Source organism: Erpetoichthys calabaricus, chromosome 1, assembly GCF_900747795.2.
Source record: "Erpetoichthys calabaricus chromosome 1, fErpCal1.3, whole genome shotgun sequence".
In the NCBI taxonomy this organism is placed as follows: Eukaryota; Metazoa; Chordata; class Cladistia; order Polypteriformes; family Polypteridae; genus Erpetoichthys; species Erpetoichthys calabaricus.
Genome location: NC_041394.2, coordinates 279,844,981 through 279,867,878, shown reverse-complemented (window position 1 = coordinate 279,867,878; position 22,898 = coordinate 279,844,981). Strand labels below are relative to the sequence as shown.

Genomic DNA, 22,898 nt, shown 5'->3' with positions numbered 1-22,898 from the left:
TCACAGTTTTAGAGCAAAGAAAAAACAAAAATTAACTCGGACAAAAATCATTTTGCTCTGTCAATGTGAAGTAATCCCTTTCAACCTCCTTGCATTCTACAGAGGATAAGAAAGAAGCTGACAGTTTTAATAATATCATTGTATATTGCTGACCAGTTGTCTTGCTCTCTTCGTACTGCAGTAAGGCTTAGTGTAGAAAGGCTGCAACAAGAGCAGTCTGCATGTGTGGAAAAGACATGTATGACTGAAGTCAGAAGTTTACATACACTTATAAAGTGAGTTTTAAAGAATTCACCCTAAGCGCTTCACAGATTTTATACTAACAAACTATAAATTTGGCATATTTCTGCTTTGTACAAGGCAAAGGGTATTTTTTTTTCCAACAATGCTCACAGACAGATTGTTTCACTTTTTATTGACTATATCACAATTCCACTGGATCACAAGTTCACATACACTCTGTTAATATTTGGTACCATTGTCTAAGTTGTTAAACTTGAGCCTAACATTTTGGGTAGCTTTCCACAAGCTTCTTACAGTAAGTAGCCAGAATTTGGCCCATTCCTCTAGACAGAACTATTATAACTGGGACAGGCTCGTAGGCCTCCATGCTCATATACACTTTCAGTTCTGCCCACAAATTTCAATTGGATTGAGGTCAGGGCTTTGTGATGGCCACTACAATACCTTGGCCTTGTTGTCCTTAACCCATTTTGCCACAGCTTTGGAGGTATACTTGGGGTCACTGTACATCTGGAAGACCCATTGGAGACTGAGCTTCAACTTCCTTGCTGAGGTCTTGAGATGTTGCTGCAGTATATCTACATAATTTTCCTTCCGCATGATGGCATCTATTTTGTGAACTGTACCAGTCCCTCCTGCAGTAAAGCACCCCCCACAGCAAGATGCTCCCAACCCTATACTTGATGGTTTGGATTGTGATCTTTGGCTTGCAAGCCTCACCCTTTTTCCTCCAAACATAATTATGGTCATTATGGCTAAACAGTTCAACCTTGGATTCATCGGACCAGAGGACATTTCTCCAGAAGGTAAGTTCTTTGTCCCCATGTGCAATTGCAAACTGGCTTTTTTAGGTAGCTTTGAAGCAGTGGCTTCTTCCTTGCTGAGCTGCCTTTCAGGTTATGTCGATTTAGGACTTGTTTTACTGTGGATATAGATGCTTGTCTAGCTGTTTCCTCTAGCATCATCGCAAAGTCCTTTACTGTTGTTCTGGGATTGATTTGCACTTTTTGTGCCAAAGTATGTTCTTCTCTTGGAGACAGAATGTGACTCTTTCCTGAGTGGTATGAAGGCTGTGTGGTTCCATAGTGTTTATACTTGCCGTATTATTGTTTGTACAGATGAAAGTGGAATCTTCAGTTGTTTGGAAATTGTTTCCAAAGGTGAACCAGATTTGTGGAGGTCCACAATTTTTTCTGAAGTCTTGTCTTATTAAAGGTAGTGAGTTTGATGATAGGCCTTAACATACATCCACATGTTGACTCCAGTTACGTAAATTGCTATCCATCCATCCATCCATTGTCTTCCGCTTATCCGAGGTCGGGTCGCTATCAGAAGCTAATTTTCTAATTGCCTAGATGGCTTGACACCGTTTTCTGGAATTTTCCAATCTGTTTAAATGTACAGTTAACAAAGTGAATGTAAACATGTGACCCACTGTAATTGTGAAAATAATCTGGTCTGTGAACATTGTTAGAAAAATTACTTTTACCCTACACAAAGCACATGTTGTAAATGATAGGCCAAATTTAGTCTGTTAGTATAAAACCTGTGGAGTGATTATAAAAGAAGTGTATTTATTTAAACTTCTGACTTCAACGGTAGGTGTATAAAGTTGCTTGTTATTGTCAAAATTCTGACATATGCCTAGGATTTCAAAGATATACCAACTTGAATATCAAGTTTTTAAACCTTTTTTCTTTCCCTCCTTCAGCGAGCACACGATTGTATAAAATCACCATATTCAAAACATTCTTACTTTTAGGCCGACAAATGCAGGAAATAAACAATAAATTCCCCCTTAAATTTCAATGAGAATAAAGCAAAATTTATACAAAGCTGATTAGACTGAAAAATGGCAGAATCAGTTTATATCTACAGTGAAAAAGACTTAAAAGTATACTTAAGAAGCTATAACAGCATATCAAACAAAATCTGTCTTAAGTAGGCAGCAAAAATGTGTTTTTGAACAATACTTTGCTTTCCCCTTACAAATGTGTAGGTTTAGTATGATACAGATTTACCTAAATTTGTAAAGACACCACTTCAATTAAAAAGTAAGAATTTTTTAGTAAAAACACAATGTCATGCCATTTTAAAACGCAGTGCACTCATCTGCAGCCCTAATAAAATGGTCACCTCCACCATACAATTAAGCTTCTCACAGCAAAGCATTATTCAGAAGAAAGAAGACACACAAAGTCCCGGGATTCCCAAAGAACTTTTCATTAGTTGCAGCCCATAAAGTAAGTGATTCTGGACAGAGACGCAGCAACATTGCTTCCCAGAGTCCCATTAAAAAGCCAGACTGATTGGTAATCTGAGGTAGAAGAGGCTGAGGATGACCAATCCGACTGGAAACATACTCACTTTCGAGTAGAGCAGAACTTACCAATTTACATAACAACACACTTTTTTAGCTTCACACAGCGTGGAGTCTTTTCTTCCTTGCTGAACTTTTTCAGCCGGTACTGACGTATCTCCCGTACCAGAGTATAAAAGGCATCCTCCACTCTCTGCAGTGCAAAAACACAACTCCCTGAATGTTGCACAGTTTAAAAAGGTGACTATGCCACGGCATCACAGACATGTGCATTATGATAAACCTACTAACTTCATCTCCACAGCAGTCACTGAGGCGCCGAGAATGTAGGTATGACTTCTGGTTTCAATTAAAAGCAAATACAACTTGTGCTTTAAAGACTGGAAGAATCTATTTGTGAAGAATTCTATCAGTGCAGAAAAACACTATCCAAATTAGCATAACATGAACTCAAGACAGTTTCAAAATTATGAATTTTTTTTAGATACATATAATATAATGCAACTTGAATTCACACTGAATGCTTCTTCCTTTTTCCATTGTCTGAATTCTCTTAGAAGAAATCAGTTCACCCACCAAAATGGCTATACTCGTCAGTCTTGCCCCTGCCTTAATGAAAATGCCTTAGCATATTAGGGGGAGACTTCTAACTACTAATATCAAAGTAAAACAAGACAGCTCATTGTCTCCCTTTTACTTTCCCTAAAATTCCAAACTATACATCATTAAAAATCACCACAAACCATACCTACCTTCTGTTTCACAACTGTTGTTTTGTGGACAATGATTAAGTAAATCAAGTTTTACTATTAATTCTAATGAACAAAACAAAATTAATACAATTGTATAAGAATCTGACTTTTACAACTCTGTCTTGTAAGTTCCTAAATTTGTGAGGAACTTTATGTATTATGCCCAAACTGCATAAGAGTCACATGGCAACAGATTTACACATTAAAGAATTAAATGTGTTAAAAAAAACAAAAAAAAAACAAAACAACAATCTGAGCAAAGAAAAAACTTTAATCAGTAATGGAGATGGTATATGGATTTTCACAAGGGGAGTAGGGTGAACAACTGTGTCCCTCATTGGAGAACCATCCACAAATCGAATAGTAAACATTAGCCTGACAGAAACTGACCTGCACCATTTAACACTACTAAAACTTAACACACAAAAAAAATATTATTGCCAAAAACTGAGTAATGGTTCTAATACATTCTGTACTTTGATACATTTTAGAATCATTAAGTAGGATATGGGTGAACATGCAAGATAAAATTCCAACCAATCAACAAATGCATTAGATTTATAATGTCCTATACATTATTAGAGATATTTTATATGACTAAGGCAGCTATATTTCCTAACTTGAATTAAAATGAAAAACAACAATATAAAAAAGCTTTGTATAAAGGCCATCTTCACAAAAGACTTTGTGGACTTGGCTGCCTAGATAATGAAACATCCCAGCTAGTTTTTAACACTAGTCGTTGTACTCCAAAGGAGTACTGTAAGTTGACCAACATGCCTGTCATAAAAGTACTTAGTTCTAAGGCAAATAATAAGGAAGAGATCTCTTAGTTACGTGGGTGTTACACTCAATTCTGCAAGAAACAACCTAATGGAAAGTTTGAATTATCAAGCAAGTGATATTAACATTTACTATGCTAAACAAAAGAGAAGGCTTTTCACTGCACTCAAACTGTTGCTGCACATGCCCAGGTCTGGATCTAGAATAATAAATGAAACATGATGAATTATTATGATTATAACAATTTCAAACAAGCTCTGCTGAAACACAGAAACAAATATTCATAAAGCATAACCTCCTAATTTAAAACCAAACATGTGACTGATAGATGGCCATTTAATAGTATTTGCCTCTACATGTAAAATATGATTTGTACAACACATTCAGCAACTTTGCCAGTTTGAAATCTGTTTTTGATATGCCAGCTATTTCTTCTCAATTCCACCAAATTTATTAGTAAATAAAGCACAAGGACATGGGGGAAAAAAAACACAAAACAGGTGTCAAAATGACATCAACAGCAGAGGAGAAAAAAAAACAAACTTTAGAGTATATGTTCAACAAACAACAGACTGCCACAGTTGCTATATGTGCCAGACTGTCTCTGGCATTTCTTGCATTGTTTCACCAATATTATGTGGCTACATCTGCCTGAAACCCTTACTCACTTTTAGATTTTTTCAGAATATGAGATATGTCATACATTATTTGAAAAGTATATCCATACACACATATACCATTACACATCATGTAACTTTCACTGGGCAGAATTTACCTCAGACATTATTAGGGTGTTTACCTTAGAGAGAACCAGTTCGTTTAAATGTCATTTTAAATATATCATGTATGAAATTCTACATATTACCCTGTGCTCATGACTTGAGAATTCTGTGGTGCAATGGGTCAGTCATTGTGGATCTCTCATATGGTAATAAAAGCTGCTAGAATAACAGTTAATCTTTACCTCAGTCATTTCATAGCAACCATATGCCATATTCTACAGGTATATTAAAAGACACCAGAATTGTTTGATCTAATGTAAATTACCTTAATCTATATTATGTGTGTCTTCAGTATATACATTTCTGAAGTGGTGCTGTATGCTAGACAACAACATCAGAAAAACATTTAATCTCTACATGTCAAATGATGCCAAAGAATCAAGGAACATTTTGAGACCAGCTAAGTTTAAGCATAATCGTTTCAGTATTTTTATGCCTCTCTATAATTTAGTATTAATAATAAAATTCAATAATTCAGTATTCCTTGGCATTTCCATTGTATTTACAATTGCTTATAATTTTAAGTGTCACTAAATTGTTGTAATGCTGTCACAGAAGTGAGATGCCTAAAATGCATTAAGAATAAACTGATAAGAAATACTGCCTCTTTTTATTACTCCTGAGAAGTTGCGAGTTCTGTAGTTTTGCCCTGAATAATGATTGTGTGATTATGTACAGCAATCAAAAAGCCAGTAACGTAACGAATGCATATCAGATATATTCTAAAAACTGCCACTCTCATGTTGACAAAATTTCACTCAAGATACCTGTAAAAGACCATTTAATTTTCAGAACTTACTAATATAAAGTAAGTGGGAATTAGAACTAGAGTTAATAGTATCCTCTCATCATTTACCTTGATATAAAGTAACAATTAATGATTACTTTTCTTTTTTAAATAATTCTTAACAAAGAGTAGAGGACAACGAGAACCGTTCAACTACTGCTTCAATACCAGTTACAAGTGAAAGGAATCATAATTGAAATCAGCATTATGACAAAAAAATACGGACTATAACATGTTAAAGTACTGGAAGAAATTTTTAAGTGGATTAAAAATGTAGGCTATTCCACAAAGTAGCTATGACTGCAGGGAGTGGACCAAGTTACAACCAAGTCAAACAATGTAATGTGCTTTAAACAGAAAGCACACAAAACCCACTTCGAAAAGAAGTCCCTTGTTTTCAGGGAAAACTAAATTTAGGATAGAAAAGGCAAGAAAGAAAGCACAGTAACAGACTGCTTTCTATTCAGCCTGCTTTATCAAACAAATGCGGATGCAGTGCCAAGTCAATTCACAAACTGTACAACTACTGATGTACAGCAGGTAACCCTTTTCAACTGACAGGACTTGCTACAGCTGAGAAAATGACCACAAATATTCAGCAGCTTGTTCATCACATGTGATGGCTAGAATGTTCAAACAATGTCACTGTCAGAAATTTTCAAGTGTTCAGCCATAGGAAACGGACACTAACCTTTGGAAATCGGAAGACTATACTCTATTACAAACAGATCTTGCCTTACACAGTCATAGACAAATAAAAAAAAAAAAAGATGCTTACCATTAACTGTTATGTACTTTGCACACTTAACAGGTATAATCAAGGTTGCGAAAAGGCTCCTTACTATTAGCTCAAACACTACAGGAAGTGAAGAAGGCGTAAACCTCATCTTTACTAACATAAAGACCCTCTTAATGGTCCAGGTATGACGTTTTTTAAAATAGCTCTATACATAGATCGCTGCTTGTTGTCAGCTAAAGGTGTACGACACTGTAAACTACATATTGTGCTTAAGGATAACCCTGAAAGTCAAACTGATGATGTTTTCAACAGAGAAATGGATGCGAGTTTAAATTAGGTCGGAAAATAAAAATTGAGAATATTAATACATTCTTTCAGTTCATTTTTAATAAACTGTTTTTGTTTGCACAGGAAAAAAGACCACACATCAATGTGATATAATCCTTTAAAAATTATATATCTGCCAAAATATTCTTTTCTAAGATGCCAACTGTGTTTATATTGTGATATGAGTGTGCTATTTACTTATGTACAACAAAACTTTATAAATAAACATTTCTGTAAAAAGCTGCAGGAAACCTTCCATCCCATATATAAAGTTGAAGTACCAGAAAGCATACCTTGGGTACCAGGTTTGCAAAGCTGGTAGCTCAGTAGACTACCACATGCATTTACAATTTGTCCACCCCTGAATTGACTACTTGTCCCTGTCCATCCCACACTTTGCAAACAGAATGCTTCGAATCTCTATACAGTTTTTGGTGACAACTGCACCACATTTACAAGAAGAAGGTTCCCTAAAACATTGGGCATTCTGCTCTGTGTGGGAGTATTTGAACCGTAAATCTGAGAAAGTGGTTTGTTTGATTATTTTGTACTGTTCCACTGCACCACTTACTCTTATTTTGCTGTTGGATAATAGTTATTTTAATGTTGTGAAGCTTGAGTTTGAGCCACAGTGTTTCTTTAGACAGGACAGATAAATTGTCTGCTAAATGCACTTGTAGTTGCCGCTATTATTACTTGAGAGTGTGCTTAAATAAAATAATGTTTAAATACATATGCTAGCTAAATACGATAGACAAATCTGTTAAATGCATTTGCTAATTTTCTTTTGGGCAGAGCTGCATTTTCACCATTACACATATATTTAAGCCAGCATAGGCAACTTGTGTCTCTTTAACTGTCATCCCATGGATCCAAAAAAAAAAAAACCAAACAAACTACCAGTGGCTATCAAAAGAGAGGACCAATCACATCCTAGCACAGGTGAACTTCATAAAGTTATATATATATTTTTTTTTCTACAATCATTAGGCGGACTCAGTATGATGAATTTTTTTTATTTAATCCAGCACAGTTGACCCAGTTGATTCAAACTGAATGAGAATTTGCAGCATGGCACAGCAATAGTGCAGGGAAGCTGCTGCTGGAAGCTGGCTTTTAAAAAAAAAAAAAAAAAGATAGTTTCTACTGCAGTTTAGATTGCAAATGCACACATCGTACAGCTCAGCAAAATCCTAGTTTTTAACGTTAAGTAGGACTATAAGCACTTCTTAACTGAAATGGTTCTGGGCCCTTTCCATGTTCCAAAGTTTATGTGGACAGGCTAGCCTCCCTAATGTGACACATACCTAATGACTGAGGCCAACTAGAGTGCGACTGGCTATAATAAAATCAAACCTGTTTGAATTTTCTTGTTAGTTGGAAGGACGAGCTGTATATGTAGGAGACCTGACAACCAATAAATGCTCATCCAGATGTACAGTGCATAGAATGTAGCAATGTGGAATAAGGAATGCACGTGTTTCGAGCTTCACAAAAAGAAGTTTGTCTGATGTCTTGTATTTTATGTACTAAACAGAATAGAAAAAAAGAGAAAAAAAAGGTCCAAGACTGTGGCTGAACACACCACAACTATTAACCCTTCACAAAGTGCTGGCTCCATCAGGCAACAAAGGGGATGTAAACCTCACAAACAGAAGAGGAGCCTGTCTGTCCGATATCTCTTATTTTACATTCCATAACAGAGTGGAAAAAAGAAATAAAGGGCAGAGACTATTGCTGAACTTGCCACAGCAAGAGAGCACCGGCTCTGTCAGGCAACATTACTGTGCTGGAAGATCAGCACTCAGTAGTATAATTTGGCAAGATGCTGTGATCAGAGACTGACTGGCAAATCTGACATACCCCATCACAAACTCTAGTCACACAGTCACTGAATACAGCACAGAGGGTGACAGTGTATATAATCTTTTAATAGCCTGTTTTCTAGATATAAAAATCCTCATATTGGCTCACTTGCCAGTCCTGGTTAGAATAGCACTGGACCCACTACAGTTTGCTAACCAGGATGACACAGGGGTGAATGATACTGTCAAATGCATGCTGAAAACAGCTTACTAACATCTGAAGAAACAGGGTAACAGGGTGGTGACTTCTCTAGTGCATTCTATTCATTGTATCCTGGACATTAGACAACTTACCTGGCAGACTACAGTTTTTGCGGCTTAAGAACTGTGTATCTGACATTTACACTATACACCTCAGACATTACAGTACAGTAATCCCTCCTCCATCGCGGGGGTTGCGTTTCAGAGCAACCCGTGAAATAAGAAAATCTGCGAAGTAGAAACCATATGTTTATATGGTTATTTTTATATTGTCATGCTTGGGTCACAGATTTGCGCAGAAACACAGGAGGTTGTAGAGAGACAGGAATGTTATTCAAACACTGCAAACAAACATTTGTCTCTTTTTCAAAAGTTTAAACTGTGCTCCATGACAAGACAGAGATGACAGTTCTGTCTCACAATTAAAAGAATGCAAACATATCTTCCTTTTCAAAGGAGTGCGCGTCAGGAGAGAGAGAACAAAGCAAGCAGTCAAAAAAAAATCAATAGGGCTTTTTGGCTTTTAAGTATACGAAGCACCGCCAGTACAAAGCTGTTGAAGGCGGCAGCTCACACCCCCTCTGTCAGGAGCAGGGAGAGAGAGAGAGCCACAGAAAAACAAAGTCAAAAATCAATACGTGCCCTTTGAGCTTTTAAGTATGCGAAGCACCGTGCAGCATGTCCTTCAGGAAGCAGCTGCACACAGAAGGTAGCAACGTCCCTATCGTCTAGGTGTGCGAACAGCCCCCCTGCTCACACCCCCCTACGTCAGCGCAAGAGAGAGAGAGAAAGTAAGTTGGGTAGCTTCTCAGCCATCTGCCAATAGCGTCCCTTGTATGAAATCAACTGGGCAAACCAACTGAGGAAGCATGTACCAGAAATTAAAAGACCCATTGTCCGCAGAAACCCGCGAAGCAGCGAAAAATCCGCGATATATATTTAAATATGCTTACATATAAAATCCGCGATGGAGTGAAGCCACGAAAGGCGAAGCGCGATATAGCGAGGGATCACTGTAAATATAATACTGAATCACGTCATTTGCATAACGTTTCTGATGACACAACCACAGCTGGGTGTATTAGCAGTAGGCAGGAGAATACGAAAGAAAAATTAACTGCTTGCCAGCTACTTAGGGTTAATAGCTGACAAAGCTGTTTTGCTATAACGGCAGGTTTTTCATACAGGTGTCTGTCATAAGACGGTACAGTAAGCTGACCCAGGAAAATTTCCAGTTTCTTTAGGAACGCGTCTATTTGACACAGGAAAGAAGACCTTTCCTTCTTTAGAGTCTATCTGAAAAGTGAAAAAAAAAATAAGAACAGATGGCCCATTAGCGTAATCAAATGCTCAAGTAAATGATTTTATGCTTTTGATTAAGTAAGGGGAAGGGGGAGGATGTCACTTTGCTCTTCTGCCTTGCAACGTAGAATCCAGGTACTCATCTGTGGCTGAATAAAAATCTAATTGATTGAACTATTCCTGTCTTCCTCAGGGGGGTTTTCTTCCACGAGAGCAAATACGGGACACTAGTGAAGTACTTTGTTGCATGGTGCAAACTGAACCACCTACATCTTAACATCCCTTAAGAAAAAGTAGGTAATCGTAGGCTTCACAATGGTTGATCCCACTATAGCCCTGGTTCTCATTGATGGTGAAGATGTGGAAGTGGCAAGGACATACAAATACGTCAGGGTGCATCTGAATGCCAGGCTCAAATGGAGTACCAACACAGAGTCTGTATACAAGAAAAGTCTGAGTTGACTCTATTTCCTGAGAAGTTTGAGGTTGTATGGTGCATGCAGGCCACTCTTGCATGTTTTTCTACTAGTTTGCATTGGCCAGTACATTTTTCTATGTGGTAATGTGCTGGGAAAATGGCATGAGTTCAGGTGATGCCAAAAGACTAAAACTAACTAAACGGCTAGTTCCATCTTGGGAGTCAGAATGGACTCTCTGAAGGAAGTGGTAGAACAGACTTCACTTGGGAAGCTGCTTACTGTCCTAAACAATGGCTATCATCCCCTCTATTAGTAAATGTGCCCCTCTGTATAGATAAAACCTAACAGTCTGAGACAACTACATTGCCCCAAAGGGTGTTACATGTGAGGTCTCTTTTAGCCTGTGCAATCAGACTATTTTTTTTAGCCTTTGGTCCAAGATGGTGTTATTTGCTGAATTAGTACTAAGCTGGACTAACATAGCAGACAATGAAACTATGTGCAATATACTGTGCCAATAACTGAAATACTGTACCATAAAACAATGTGCTATTCTAACCACTTGATACTTTGTAAATACCTACACTTTGTTAATTTACATTAAAAAAATGTACTTAAGTATTTGTACCTCGATATTGTATTTTAGTTCAATACAATTCTTCTCATATGTACAAGCAAAATGACACCTTTTATTGGCTAACTAAAAAGATTACAATATGCAAGCTTTCGAGGCAAATCAAGGCACCTTCTTCAGGCAAGATATATATCTCAAAGTATGAGTGAGTATAATGTCCTACACAATCCAAAGGAAATTGGGAACTGGAAGAAACTCTGATAGGAAGAGATCTGGCAGACCCAATGTCAAAATCAATCAGAAGACAGGTTTCTGAACAGCAACAAGCACAGCAGTACACTACCTGCATCCCAAAAACATGTGTTATGTTAATTGGCCCTATACAGTATAAGTAAGTCTTGGTATACACCTGGACAGGGGCACCATCTGAGGCCAGTTCCTGGCTTTGTAGCTGCTGAAATAGGCTCTAGTCCTTGTGATGCTGAACTGGAATAACTATTGTAGATTTTATAATGGATAGATGTCTAAGATACCCTGTAATTTGTAGTAGCACTGTTTTAAATAACAAAACTGTTTAAAATAATGTGAATTTTTAAAATGTAAAATAAATAGCAAATAGGCATGCCCACCTGCTAAATGGAAAATTTATTTAGAAATATACTTCATTTCACTGTGCAGAAAGACTGCAAAAAACTGCAATCAGAATAAATTAAACTTTCATTCTTAATTAAGGCAGAAACACATATACACATCTACTGGGGTGAAATAATGTGTTTCAAATGTGTTTTGAGCACAAAAAAAAAAGAACTGCCATGCATACAGTAGTAACACAAAGAACAATAACTGCCAGTCAGATGTAATCCCTATTTGAAATGTGCAAAGCTGTGAGAGCCTGTCGCACTTTAAAGGTCAAGTGTCAGTGAAACTACGATTTGGAAGTCGTAATTGGATGTTTTTCGGTTTGATGTTTATACCATGCATGATTATTACACAAACCTTTCACAACCAGGAACGAAAATATACAGTTCACAATTTAATTTCATTGTTTAGTCAGAAAATATAAAGTACAAGTCACGTTCAGGCACAAGAACAGAATGAAAATGAAGTAGCTGTTTCTATTTTCCTTTTCTTGATTAAAAAAATGAGAAACAAGTAGTTTTATTAATTATAACAAGCTGACCACTTCAGTCGGCAGACAACAGAAAGAAATATGCTTTGTGTGTGCGCCAAAGGGACTAAATTAAAAAACAAAACGTTGCAATAAAAACATCTTGAGAATCACACATCTATTTTAAACTAAATTCTTTACTAGCATCCAAGTTTTGTAATAAAAATATTAAATATGATTATGATAGCAACTGCTAGGAATAATCATCTTGACTTGCATGATGCTAAACAGCACCCATCAAGAATAAATGTTGCATCATTTTAGCAATATGGAAAAATCATACGCTTTACCCGTTATATGTACAATGCCACTTTTATTTATTTTTTAACCAGCAGATCTTTTTGTTACCTATTAAAACCAACCTTTGTGTTTGCATTTGATTCTTTACCTTTGTGTTTTTTTATACTACTGAGTGGAACAATTTCCTAGATTCCTGAAATCACCTCCTCATGGTTGCATCTTCTGGAAAAATAAGCTAAAATTATATAGACCTAGCTGGTAACAACAACAACAACAACATTTATTTCTATAGCATATTTAAATATAAACTAATTTAAAAGAATATTAATGTGCACCCAATAAGTTTTACTGTTAGTTCTGACAACTACTGCTTTTAGTTTTAGTTTATGAAGGATAAAAATTCAAAGAGGAAAAAAAATAAACCATTCAAATATAACAATAATGAAATTATTTCTTCATACCTTCAACCATTCTAAAAGGAGCTCAGGAGAAGATGACTCTTACTTGGTAACACTGCCATGCAGTTTACAATTCTTTTTTTTTTTTTGGTAAATTTGCTCAATATAGTCCAAAGAGTATGTCCAAGATTGATAACATAAAGCACTATATGAATAAAAGGGCATACATTTTGATAAATGTGTATCATTCTGAAAGGGAATGATACACTGCTTTATTTCCACTTACCTTTCACAACTAGCTGAGCATATGTAGCATCTTTGTTTTTAATATCTTAGTTTTTTTAACAATAGTTTAGCTTTGGTATACAGTAGACCCCCACGAAGTCACAGTTCAGAGTTTGCTGCCTCAGTCATTCGCGGATTTTTCCTTAGAACCTATCTAATAATTATTACCGGAAATCGCAAATGTCCTCCGCAATTTTTATGGCTTTTTTCGTGGCAATACCGTAATGTAGAGAGAACAGGAAGCAAGTGTAGCAGAAACACGGCTTGGGATGGTGAAAGTAGCCAATAGAATTTGAAACTGCGACTCCCAGCAGTCCCTGCAGCGGCTCTGATTGGTCTTCTGGTAAGGGTGCTGGGGCTATTGAGGTCAAAGGATGTCAGCACGGCTTTTACAAAGGGGGCCGGTGACCAAAAGCAAAAAAAAAAAAAAGTCTTTGTAATTTGTTTTTCAAGTTCCTGTCTCTCTGCCTGCCTTCTGTTGGGTTACTTGTTCGTTTTGTCCTGGATTGTTTCATGTTTGGCGTCTGCATTGTCTGCCGTCTGCCTGTGTACATGAGGACTGTAAGTGGATTCATGGCCACCCTGCAAAGAAAGAAGCTCTCCTGAACCCGTCTTCACCATTTCAAGAACTAGCAGTAGGACTATCTTTACATTCCCATTCAACGTGCGGGTTTCTGGACTATCTGTTTTCATCATTACATTTCATCCGTTGCCATTTTTCATGATTTACTGTGTGTGTTTTGTTGGTGCTTTGTTGTATTTAATGTGTGATTGCTGTAAGGGGAACAGGGGTGGTATCATTGTTTTCATTTATTTCATTTGTTTTCATGACATTCTTTATTTGCTGTTTGATTACTGGATTGCTTTGTTTTTGTCTCTGTTTGTGAGTGCGTGCGGGTTGGGTCAAGGCTGGGTGAGTCCCTGGAATCTCCACCATAAAAATAAATAAATCGTTGTCTTCTCGACGGTGTGAATCTTAGTGGCACCAGACTGCTATAGTATTATTCATTTCTCCTTGCTGCTGATTTGACTATGATGCATCTCCAGCTGAGTGTTCTTGTGTTTTCCGTTTTGTTACTCTTAACCCTTAAACTGCCACAACCAGCTATAGTCATTTCCCAGTGCCATTTGCGAGCACGCAGGAGCGGACTTAAAAGCCTGAACAGCACCTATCTTTTTTGGCTGATTGCTTTGTTTCTCTCTCCTCCCCCAGACATTCTCTGTTCCTGTTGGGGGTTGTGCTCCCCTATGATGTTTGTCTATTCTTTAATTGATAACTGTATACTGAGCTTGGTTTCCTTCTGAAAGAGACAAGTTTGTTTGTTTGAAGTGTTTGAATAAAGTTCCTGTCTCTACAATCTCCTGTGTTTCTGTGCAATTCTGTGACCCAAGCGTGACACACTGTAGCCTCACCGTCTCTGGGATTGAGACAGCATCAGCGTTTAACTCTGTATGTGTGTGTGTGTGTGCTGCCAGTTCAAGCACAGTTTGCTCAGTGATTTACTTAATTTCTTCCATGGCGTCAGTTGCACCTTGTACATATTGTTCCAGAAGTTTAAATAGTTTTTACAGTTCATTAGCAGTGTGTAAAATGATCTGTGTTGCAGTAATTGTGATGCTCTTTGCATGGAAAAAAAATGGGTTCTATTAAAAATTCACTTTTTCTTTGTGAATTGTGACGTTTACTTAAAGTACTGCAAAAAAGTGTTTGGCATCCAGGGATGCATTAACCCCCAAGTATATGGCAGTTTAAGGGTTAAAGCCCCAAGATGTCGTTGAAACGCCCTGCACCGTCTAAGGCTTCTGGCAATGAAAACGCGCTTGCATGAACTACAGTACATATAGCGGTAACATCTGTATTTTACATTCTAGCACTGTAGCACATTAGCAGTACAGTATACAGGTTTACCTTTACATTCTTTTTTTTTTTTTAGGTAATGTAGTAAGCTGAGTTTGAAATTAAATTAAAAGGTGTTTTGGGGGCATATTTAGGGTTTAAACTATACAAATAGGCATTTTTTTAAAATTCGCGAAATTTTGTGGGTGTACTGTATTATTTATTTTCAGATAAATTAATAAAGAACTGAATGAAGTGTCCTTTCACTTGAATTTTTTTAGTACTGTACAACTGATGTGGGCTATCAGTGTGATGTAGGCTAATACTTCAGTACAGAAAACAAATACTTAAAAGACATTTATATATACCCTAAGTTCTTGTCTATAAGCCGGACTCATGTATTAGCCGGAGACCAAAAATCATACGAATTTTTAAAATAAAATCGTATCATAGATAAGCCGGACTCATGGATAAGCCGAACGTACTATAACCTATAACTAATAGAAGGGAGGGAGGTCAGTGGTCTCACTCGCGCCCATTTAATTTCTTTAAGGGGGGAGAGAGTGTGAGATATTGCCATCTCTCTCACTCCCCGCATGGCGCGGTTGGAGCGGCCGGAGCGCGTTCTTTCTGCTCTGGGCGTCGCCGAGTCAACACGAGCGCGTTGCGGTCATTTAAATTGTGATTTTATATGTAAGCATATTTAAATATATATCGCGGATTTCTGCGGACAATGGGTCTTTTAATTTCTGGTACATGCTTCCTCAGTTGGTTTGCCCAGTTGATTTCATACAAGGGACGCTATTGGCAGATGGCTGAGAAGCTATCCAGCTTACTTTCTCTCTCTCTCTCTCTCTCTCTCTTGCGCTGACGTAGGGGGGTGTGAGCAGGGGGGCTGTGTGCAGCTGCTTCCTGAAAGAAATGCTGCACGGAGCTTCGCATACTTAAAAGCTCAAAGGGCACGTATTGATTTTTTTTATCTGTCTCTCTCTATCTCTCTCTCTTCCTGCTCCTGACAGAGGGGGTGTGAGCTGCCGCCTTCAACAGCTTTGTACCGGCGGTGCTTCGCATACTTAAAAGCCAAAAAACCCTATTGATTTTTTTTTTGACTGCTTGCTTTGCACTCCTTTGAAAAGGAAGATATGTTTGCATTCTTTTAATTGTGAGACAGAACTGTCATCTCTGTCTTGTCATGGAGCACAGTTTAAACTTTTGAAAAAGAGACAAATGTTTGTTTGCAGTGTTTGAATAACGTTCCTGTCTCTCTACAACCTCCTGTGTTTCTGCGCAAATCTGTGACCCAAGCATGACAATATAAAAATAACCATATAAACATATGGTTTCTACTTCGCAGATATTCTTATTTCGCGGGTGGCTCTGGAACGCAACCCCCGCGATGGATGTATAAGCCGGACTTATGTATAAGCCGATATTCTATTTTTTCATTTTCACAACTTTTTTCCTTAGATAAGCCGCGGCTTATTGACAAGAACTTAGGGTATATATATATATATATATATATATATATATATATATATATATATATATATATATATATAAAAAATACAATTTTATACACACTGTTCGCGGCAAGCAATATAAAAGTATAAAGGTTCTGCAAGACTGTTTCATAGTTTAAACTTGCTAAATGAAGTGCAGAACAATACTTCATTTCAACCTGGTTGATTGAATAAAGGCAATTTTTTTTTTCAATTTAATTTCTGTATAGGTAATTTTCACTTTATTTCTTGTCACTGGTACCTGTTGCATTTGTTTCAAACACTTACTCTTCTGGCAATGCAAGTTGTTTTATTTGTTGCTACAGTACAAGAAAAGTCAAGTCTGTATGTGTATATATACATATATACAGGTGCTGGTCATAAAATTAGAATATCATGACAAAGTTGATTTATTTCAGTAATTCCATTCAAAAAGTGAAACTTGTATATTAGATTCATTCATTACACACAGACTGATGTATTTCAAATGTTTTTTTTTTTTTAATGTTGATGATTATAACTGACAACTAATGAAAGTCCCAAATTCAGTATCTCGGAAAATTAGAATATTGTGAAAAGGTTCAATATTGAAGACACCTGGTGCCACACTCTAATCAGCTAATTAACTCAAAACACCTGCAAAAGCCTTTAAATGGTCTCTCAGTCTAGTTCTGTAGGCTACACAATCATGGGGAAGACTGCTGACTTGACAGTTGTCCAAAAGACGACCATTGACACCTTGCACAAGGAGGGCAAGACACAAAAGGTCATTGCTAAAGAGGCTGGCTGTTCACAGAGCTCTGTGTCCAAGCACATTAATAGAGAGGCGAAGGGAAGGACAAGATGTGGTAGAAAAAAAGTGTACAAGTAATAGGGATAACCGCACCCTGGAGAGGATTGTGAAACAAAACCCATTCAAAAATGTGGGGGAGATTCACAAAGAGTGGACTGCAGCTGGAGTCAGTGCTTCAAGAACCACCACGCACAGACGTATGCAAGACATGGGTTTCAGCCGTCGCATTCCTTGTGTCAAGCCACTCTTGAACAAGAGACAGCGTCAGAAGCGTCTCGCCTGGGCTAAAGACAAAAAGGACTGGACTGCTGCTGAGTGGTCCAAAGTTATGTTCTCTGATGAAAGTAAATTTTGCATTTCCTTTGGAAATCAAGGTCCCAGAGTCTGGAGGAAGAGAGGAGAGGCACAGAATCCACGTTGCATGAGGTCCAGTGTAAAGTTTCCACAGTCAGTGATGGTTTGGGGTGCCATGTCATCTGCTGGTGTTGGTCCATTGTGTTTTCTGAGGTCCAAGGTCAACGCAGCCGTCTACCAGGAAGTTTTAGAGCACTTCATGCTTCCTGCTGCTGACGAACTTTATGGAGATGCAGATTTCATTTTCCAACAGGACCTGGCACCTGCACACAGTGCCAAAGCTACCAGTACCTGGTTTAAGGACCATGGTATCCTTGTTCTTGATTGGCCAGCAAACTTGCCTGACCTTAACCCCATAGAAAATCTATGGGGTAATGTGAAGAGGAAGATGCAATATGCCAGACCCAACAATTCAGAAGAGCTGAAAGGCCACTATCAGAGCAACATGGGCTCTCATAACACCTGAGCAGTGCCACAGGCTGATCGACTCCAGGCCACGCCGCATTGCTGCAGTAATCCAGGCCAAAGGAGCCCCAACTAAATATTGAGTGCTGTACATGCTCATACTTCTCATGTTCATACCTTTCAGTTGGCCAACATTTCTAAAAATCCTTTTTTTGCATTGGTCTTAATTGATATTCTAATTTTCCGAGATACTGAATTTGGGGTTTTCATTAGTTGTCAGTTATAATCATCAACATTAAAAGAAATAAACATTTGAAATACATCAGTCTGTGTGTAATGAATGAATCTAATATACAAGTTTCACTTTTTGAATGGAATTACTGAAATAAATCAACTTTGTCATGATATTCTAATTTTATGACCAGCACCTGTATATATATTATATATGAGATGTAAGCTATATAAAAGATGTAAGCTTATGTGAAATTTTCACAAAAGACGACATACTATTGGCTAAAGAACTGTTAGTCTGGATTAGGATGAATCAAAAGTATAAAACTTACAGAATTAATAATAAGCTATACAGTATTTTCTACCTGCCAAAAAACTGACATTACAAGTATTTATACAAAAAATAAGTCAACATTTCAACATTTTGGCTGACAAATGTTTGTTTGAATATTAATTTCAAAATAAAATGTTTTTATGAGCATCTTTACACTAAAATAAACCTTTAAAAGGAAAGATTTGGTGTTTTTCAAATCAGTTAAAATCAGTATATACTAATGCACCTTGAGAAATTTTGCCCACAAGTGAGGGATTTTATAAATAAATTTTAAAAAGTTTACATATAATTAATACCTGTGGTTTAAAATAGCATTTAGAGAGCACCAATTTAAACATGAAAAGAAAAGCCTTACAACTTACCAAATACATGCATTTTCACACCAAGAATATTCTTAAGCATTAGACTCGAGATTGCACACGTTGTAAAACCGCACATCCTTGTTTTTGGAAAATAAACATTTCCATGAGATTCCGCCTGTTTACTACATTACCCGTCTCCCACTATTACAACCTTTCGCCCTCCCATAAGGTGAGTGATTTCCCAAAGCTTTACTATCGCTGAACTGTACATATGAGAGGCAAAATATACAATTAACTGAAGATGACAGAATAAGAGAGAGACAGGACTGGAGAGACAAAAAATAGAAAATATTTAGCCTGAGCTGCGGTAAGGCTCTGGACAACTGGAAAAAGATAATTTAAAGGTTTCTTAATTACCTTAAGTGAGTGGATGTTAGCTGTAACCACTTTTCATTTTATTTTCATATCCTGGATATATGTGCATTACAAACCATTTTAGTAGAATGGCAATTCAAACTGAACACCTTCAGATATGTGTATATTGTCATGTTATTTTATTTCAATACTTACATGTCAAGTACTAAGGTACCCTTCAGAAAAAAGAATGCCAAGAATAAAAAACATTTGCATATCCAACTGGATACATTCAGTTAGTTTTCAGGCTTTTATTTTCACATTTGTACTGGTACATATTTACTCAAGAAAGCATTTTTCCTAGTGTTTCAGTCTTATTTTACTTGGTGCTGTTGATAGAATTGCAGTTTGTCTTTTTCATCTACACCAGCAACCATTTTTCAATAATCTAGCCCAGTAACCAATTTTTCAATTTCAAAGATGGTTATTGGTTGCCCATTGTACAATGGAGTAAAGCTGGCACCTGGCTAGCACAGCACAGAGGGAAGGGCCCAGCAAGAGACAATGAGCTAGAAATCCAACATTGGTAGGATGAATGCCCACAGGAAAACATGTAAATGTCAATCTACTGGGTGTCCCAGAGGTAATCCTAAAATCTTAGTGGGCGAGCTCAAAACCCAGAGTACCTTAGCACTGTTTGACCCTTAAACTAGGGAGAGTGTGAAAATGTGGAGAGTTTATAAAGACGACAAAGAGACCTACATGTCCAACTAAGAGAGAACAGGAACAGACACCCCATTAAGTAAAGCTGCTTTAGAAGGGAGTAGGGATATTAGGGGCAATGGCCTGGTTTCCCAGAGGTAAACAACAAACTGCACCTAACTCTGGAAGCAGTTCCACAGCTTGACCAGAAGAGACCCCAGAAGAGGGGTAAAAACCCCTAGATAAAGAACAACAACTGACGGTAGATGAGAAAGACTCCTTTCTGACAAGTAAGTGTTTAAACTCTTGTGAACGATGAAGTTCCAAAAAAAGCAGCAGTTTTTATTTGTGTTCTTTTTTTAATGCACTTTCTCATCAATCTATAATGCCTCTGTGTGTTTAATTAAACACACCTTTTTTGATACAATTGTCCTCCTTGGTTTCATTCTTGGTGAGGTCTATGGGTACCAGCTTACTAAACAGTATAATGATGTATCAAATCACCTACATGAATGCCAGGCTTGAATTTCCATGTACATGTATTTAAATTGCATTTACGGATGTTAGTGAAGAACTGTTGTTTAAACTCTTAAAGCAAGTTTATTTAACCAAACAATCTTATTTCTGATATGATTAAGTTAAATTCGAATAGGGAAGTTTAATTATCTATCCATGCAGTTTAGACATAATAAACCTAGGATAATAGATTAACAATCATTTTCCTCAAAAGGTTCCAAAAGAAGAGCAAAAGAGGTATAATTGAGTGCAGTAGGAAATTCTTCCAAATATCTGATCTTACAAATTTAAGGAGTAGATTTTTCCAGTAGTTTTCGAATATGTGTCCTGTACTAACAAAAATACTGATTAAAAACTATATATGTATGCTACAAAGGTACAGTATGCTCTCAGTATCTACTAGTGTCTGCTAATACTTTTTACTAATACAGTAATCCCTCCTCCATCGCGGGGGTTGCGTTCCAGAGCCACCCGTGAAATAAGAAAATCCGCGAAGTAGAAACCATATGTTTATATGGTTATTTTTATATTGTCATGCTTGGGTCACAGATTTGCGCAGAAACACAGGAGGTTGTAGAGAGACATGAACTTTATTCAAACACTGCAAACAAACATTTGTCTCTTTTTCAAAAGTTTAAACTGTGCTCCATGACAAGACAGAGATGACAGTTCCGTCTCACAATTAAAAGAATGCAAACATATCTTCCTCTTCAAAGGAGTGCTTGTCAGGAGCAGTGACTGTCACAGAGATAGAGAGAAAAGCAAACAGATCAATAGGGCTGTTTTTCTTTTAAGTATGTGTAGCACCCACAGCACAAAGCTGTTGAAGGCGGCAGCTCACACCCCCTCAGTCAGGAGCAGACAAAGTGAGACAGAGTTTGTTTTTCAATCAAAAATCAATACGTGCCCTTCGAGCTTTTAAGTATGCGAAGCTCCGTGCAGCATGTCGTTTCAGGAAGCAGCTGCACAAAAGATCACAACGTGAAGATAATCTTTCAGCATTTTTAGACTGAGCGTCCATATTGTCTAGGTGTGCGAACAGCCCCCCTGCTCAATCCCCCTACGTCAGGATCAGAGAAAGTCAGCGCAAAAGAAAGAGAAAAGTAAGCTGGGTAGCATCTCAGCCATCTGCCAATAGCGTCCCTTGTATGAAATCAACTGGGCAAACCAACTGAGGAAGCATGTACCAGAAATTAAAAGACCCCTTGTCCGCAGAAACCCGCGAAGCAGCGAAAAATCCGCGATATATATTTAAATATGCTTACATATAAAATCCGCGATGGAGTGAAGCCGCGAAAGGCGAAGCGCGATATAGCGAGGGATTACTGTAAATGCTATTGTATTTACTGTACATATTTCTGTATATAATCATTATTGTTATGGAGATATCTGTCAACTTCCATTTTTGAGTATTTCACATCTAATCTAATAGAGTTTCAGAGGATCTGTCATACAAAATGTAATGAACTGCCCAAAACCAGGTGTGCAAAGCTTGTAGAGACTTGCCCCAAGAGGACTCAAAGCTGTGATTTCCTGCCAAAGGAACTTCTACAAAGTACTGAATTATAAATTGATTAAATGTCATTTGCAAGCATTTCTGAAAACATGTTTTCACTTTGAGAGTAGATTGATGGGCAAAAATGGTAAATTAATTTAAAATTAAAATCTACAACACAATAAAGTGTACAGAAAGTGATGGGGTCTGCATACTTGCTGAATTCGCCGTTTACTCTTTATAAACTATGTGCACTAAATATATTCTCGATATTGTATGTATGATATTACTGTTATTAGTATATAAAAACAGAAAAAAAAAATAATAAAAAGGTCCAACAATAGAAAACCTGTCTGCATTATTTGGAGTACATGTAGAAGGTTAAATCAAATTCTTTAACAATGCAAACATTTTTTGCATTTCCCTGGCTGAACTTTGCCGCCTTGACTTCAAAAACCCCTGGCTGAAGTTTGCTGTCTTGACTTAAAAAACAACCGCTTTGTAATCATGTTCCAGTCCTTAGAATGAAAATTTCAGGTTCCACAGATTGTTGATGGCAACTTTTTACATTTTCACAGTTACTTTCAGGCTAGTTGCATAGGTGCTTTTTAAAGATGTAACATGCAGTCAATTTTGCAGAAATTATAGAAGAGAAATTTGGACATTTGTGAATTTGACTCTTTCCAAACAACTTCCTTATTCTGCATAATATAAAAAATTTTTTTTTAATCCCAAAGTTTGAGTCTATCAAGGCTTTTGACAACTTCATTTTCAGGGCAGACAGTAAGGAGTTGAGCTCATGGTACCTACTTCAAAATCCCCACCCAAGATTTCAAAGAATTCTGCAACAAATTTCACAGGGTAGTCTCTCAAGAAGGATGTATTTCTGTC

The 22,898-nt window shown here is 37.2% G+C and overlaps 1 protein-coding gene across 5 annotated transcripts in view; it reads right to left on the bottom strand.

Annotated features, from left to right (window-relative positions):
- LOC114662194 (GTPase KRas) overlaps positions 1 to 22,898 on the bottom strand; it is an 87,965-nt gene that overhangs the window by 5,368 nt on the left and 59,699 nt on the right. For 3 of the 5 annotated variants that reach the window (XM_028815583.2, XM_028815575.2, XM_028815592.2), the window contains exon 5: positions 2,633 to 2,756. The exons of 1 other annotated variant lie outside the window; for it this stretch is intronic. In XM_028815583.2, the coding sequence (XP_028671416.1) occupies positions 2,637 to 2,756 (120 nt within the window). In that variant the 3' untranslated portion in view covers positions 2,633 to 2,636. Of the gene's footprint in view, positions 1 to 1,732; positions 1,734 to 2,632; positions 2,757 to 22,898 lie in introns of all 5 variants that reach the window. One more of the 5 variants, XM_028815606.2, reaches the window with a different exon arrangement.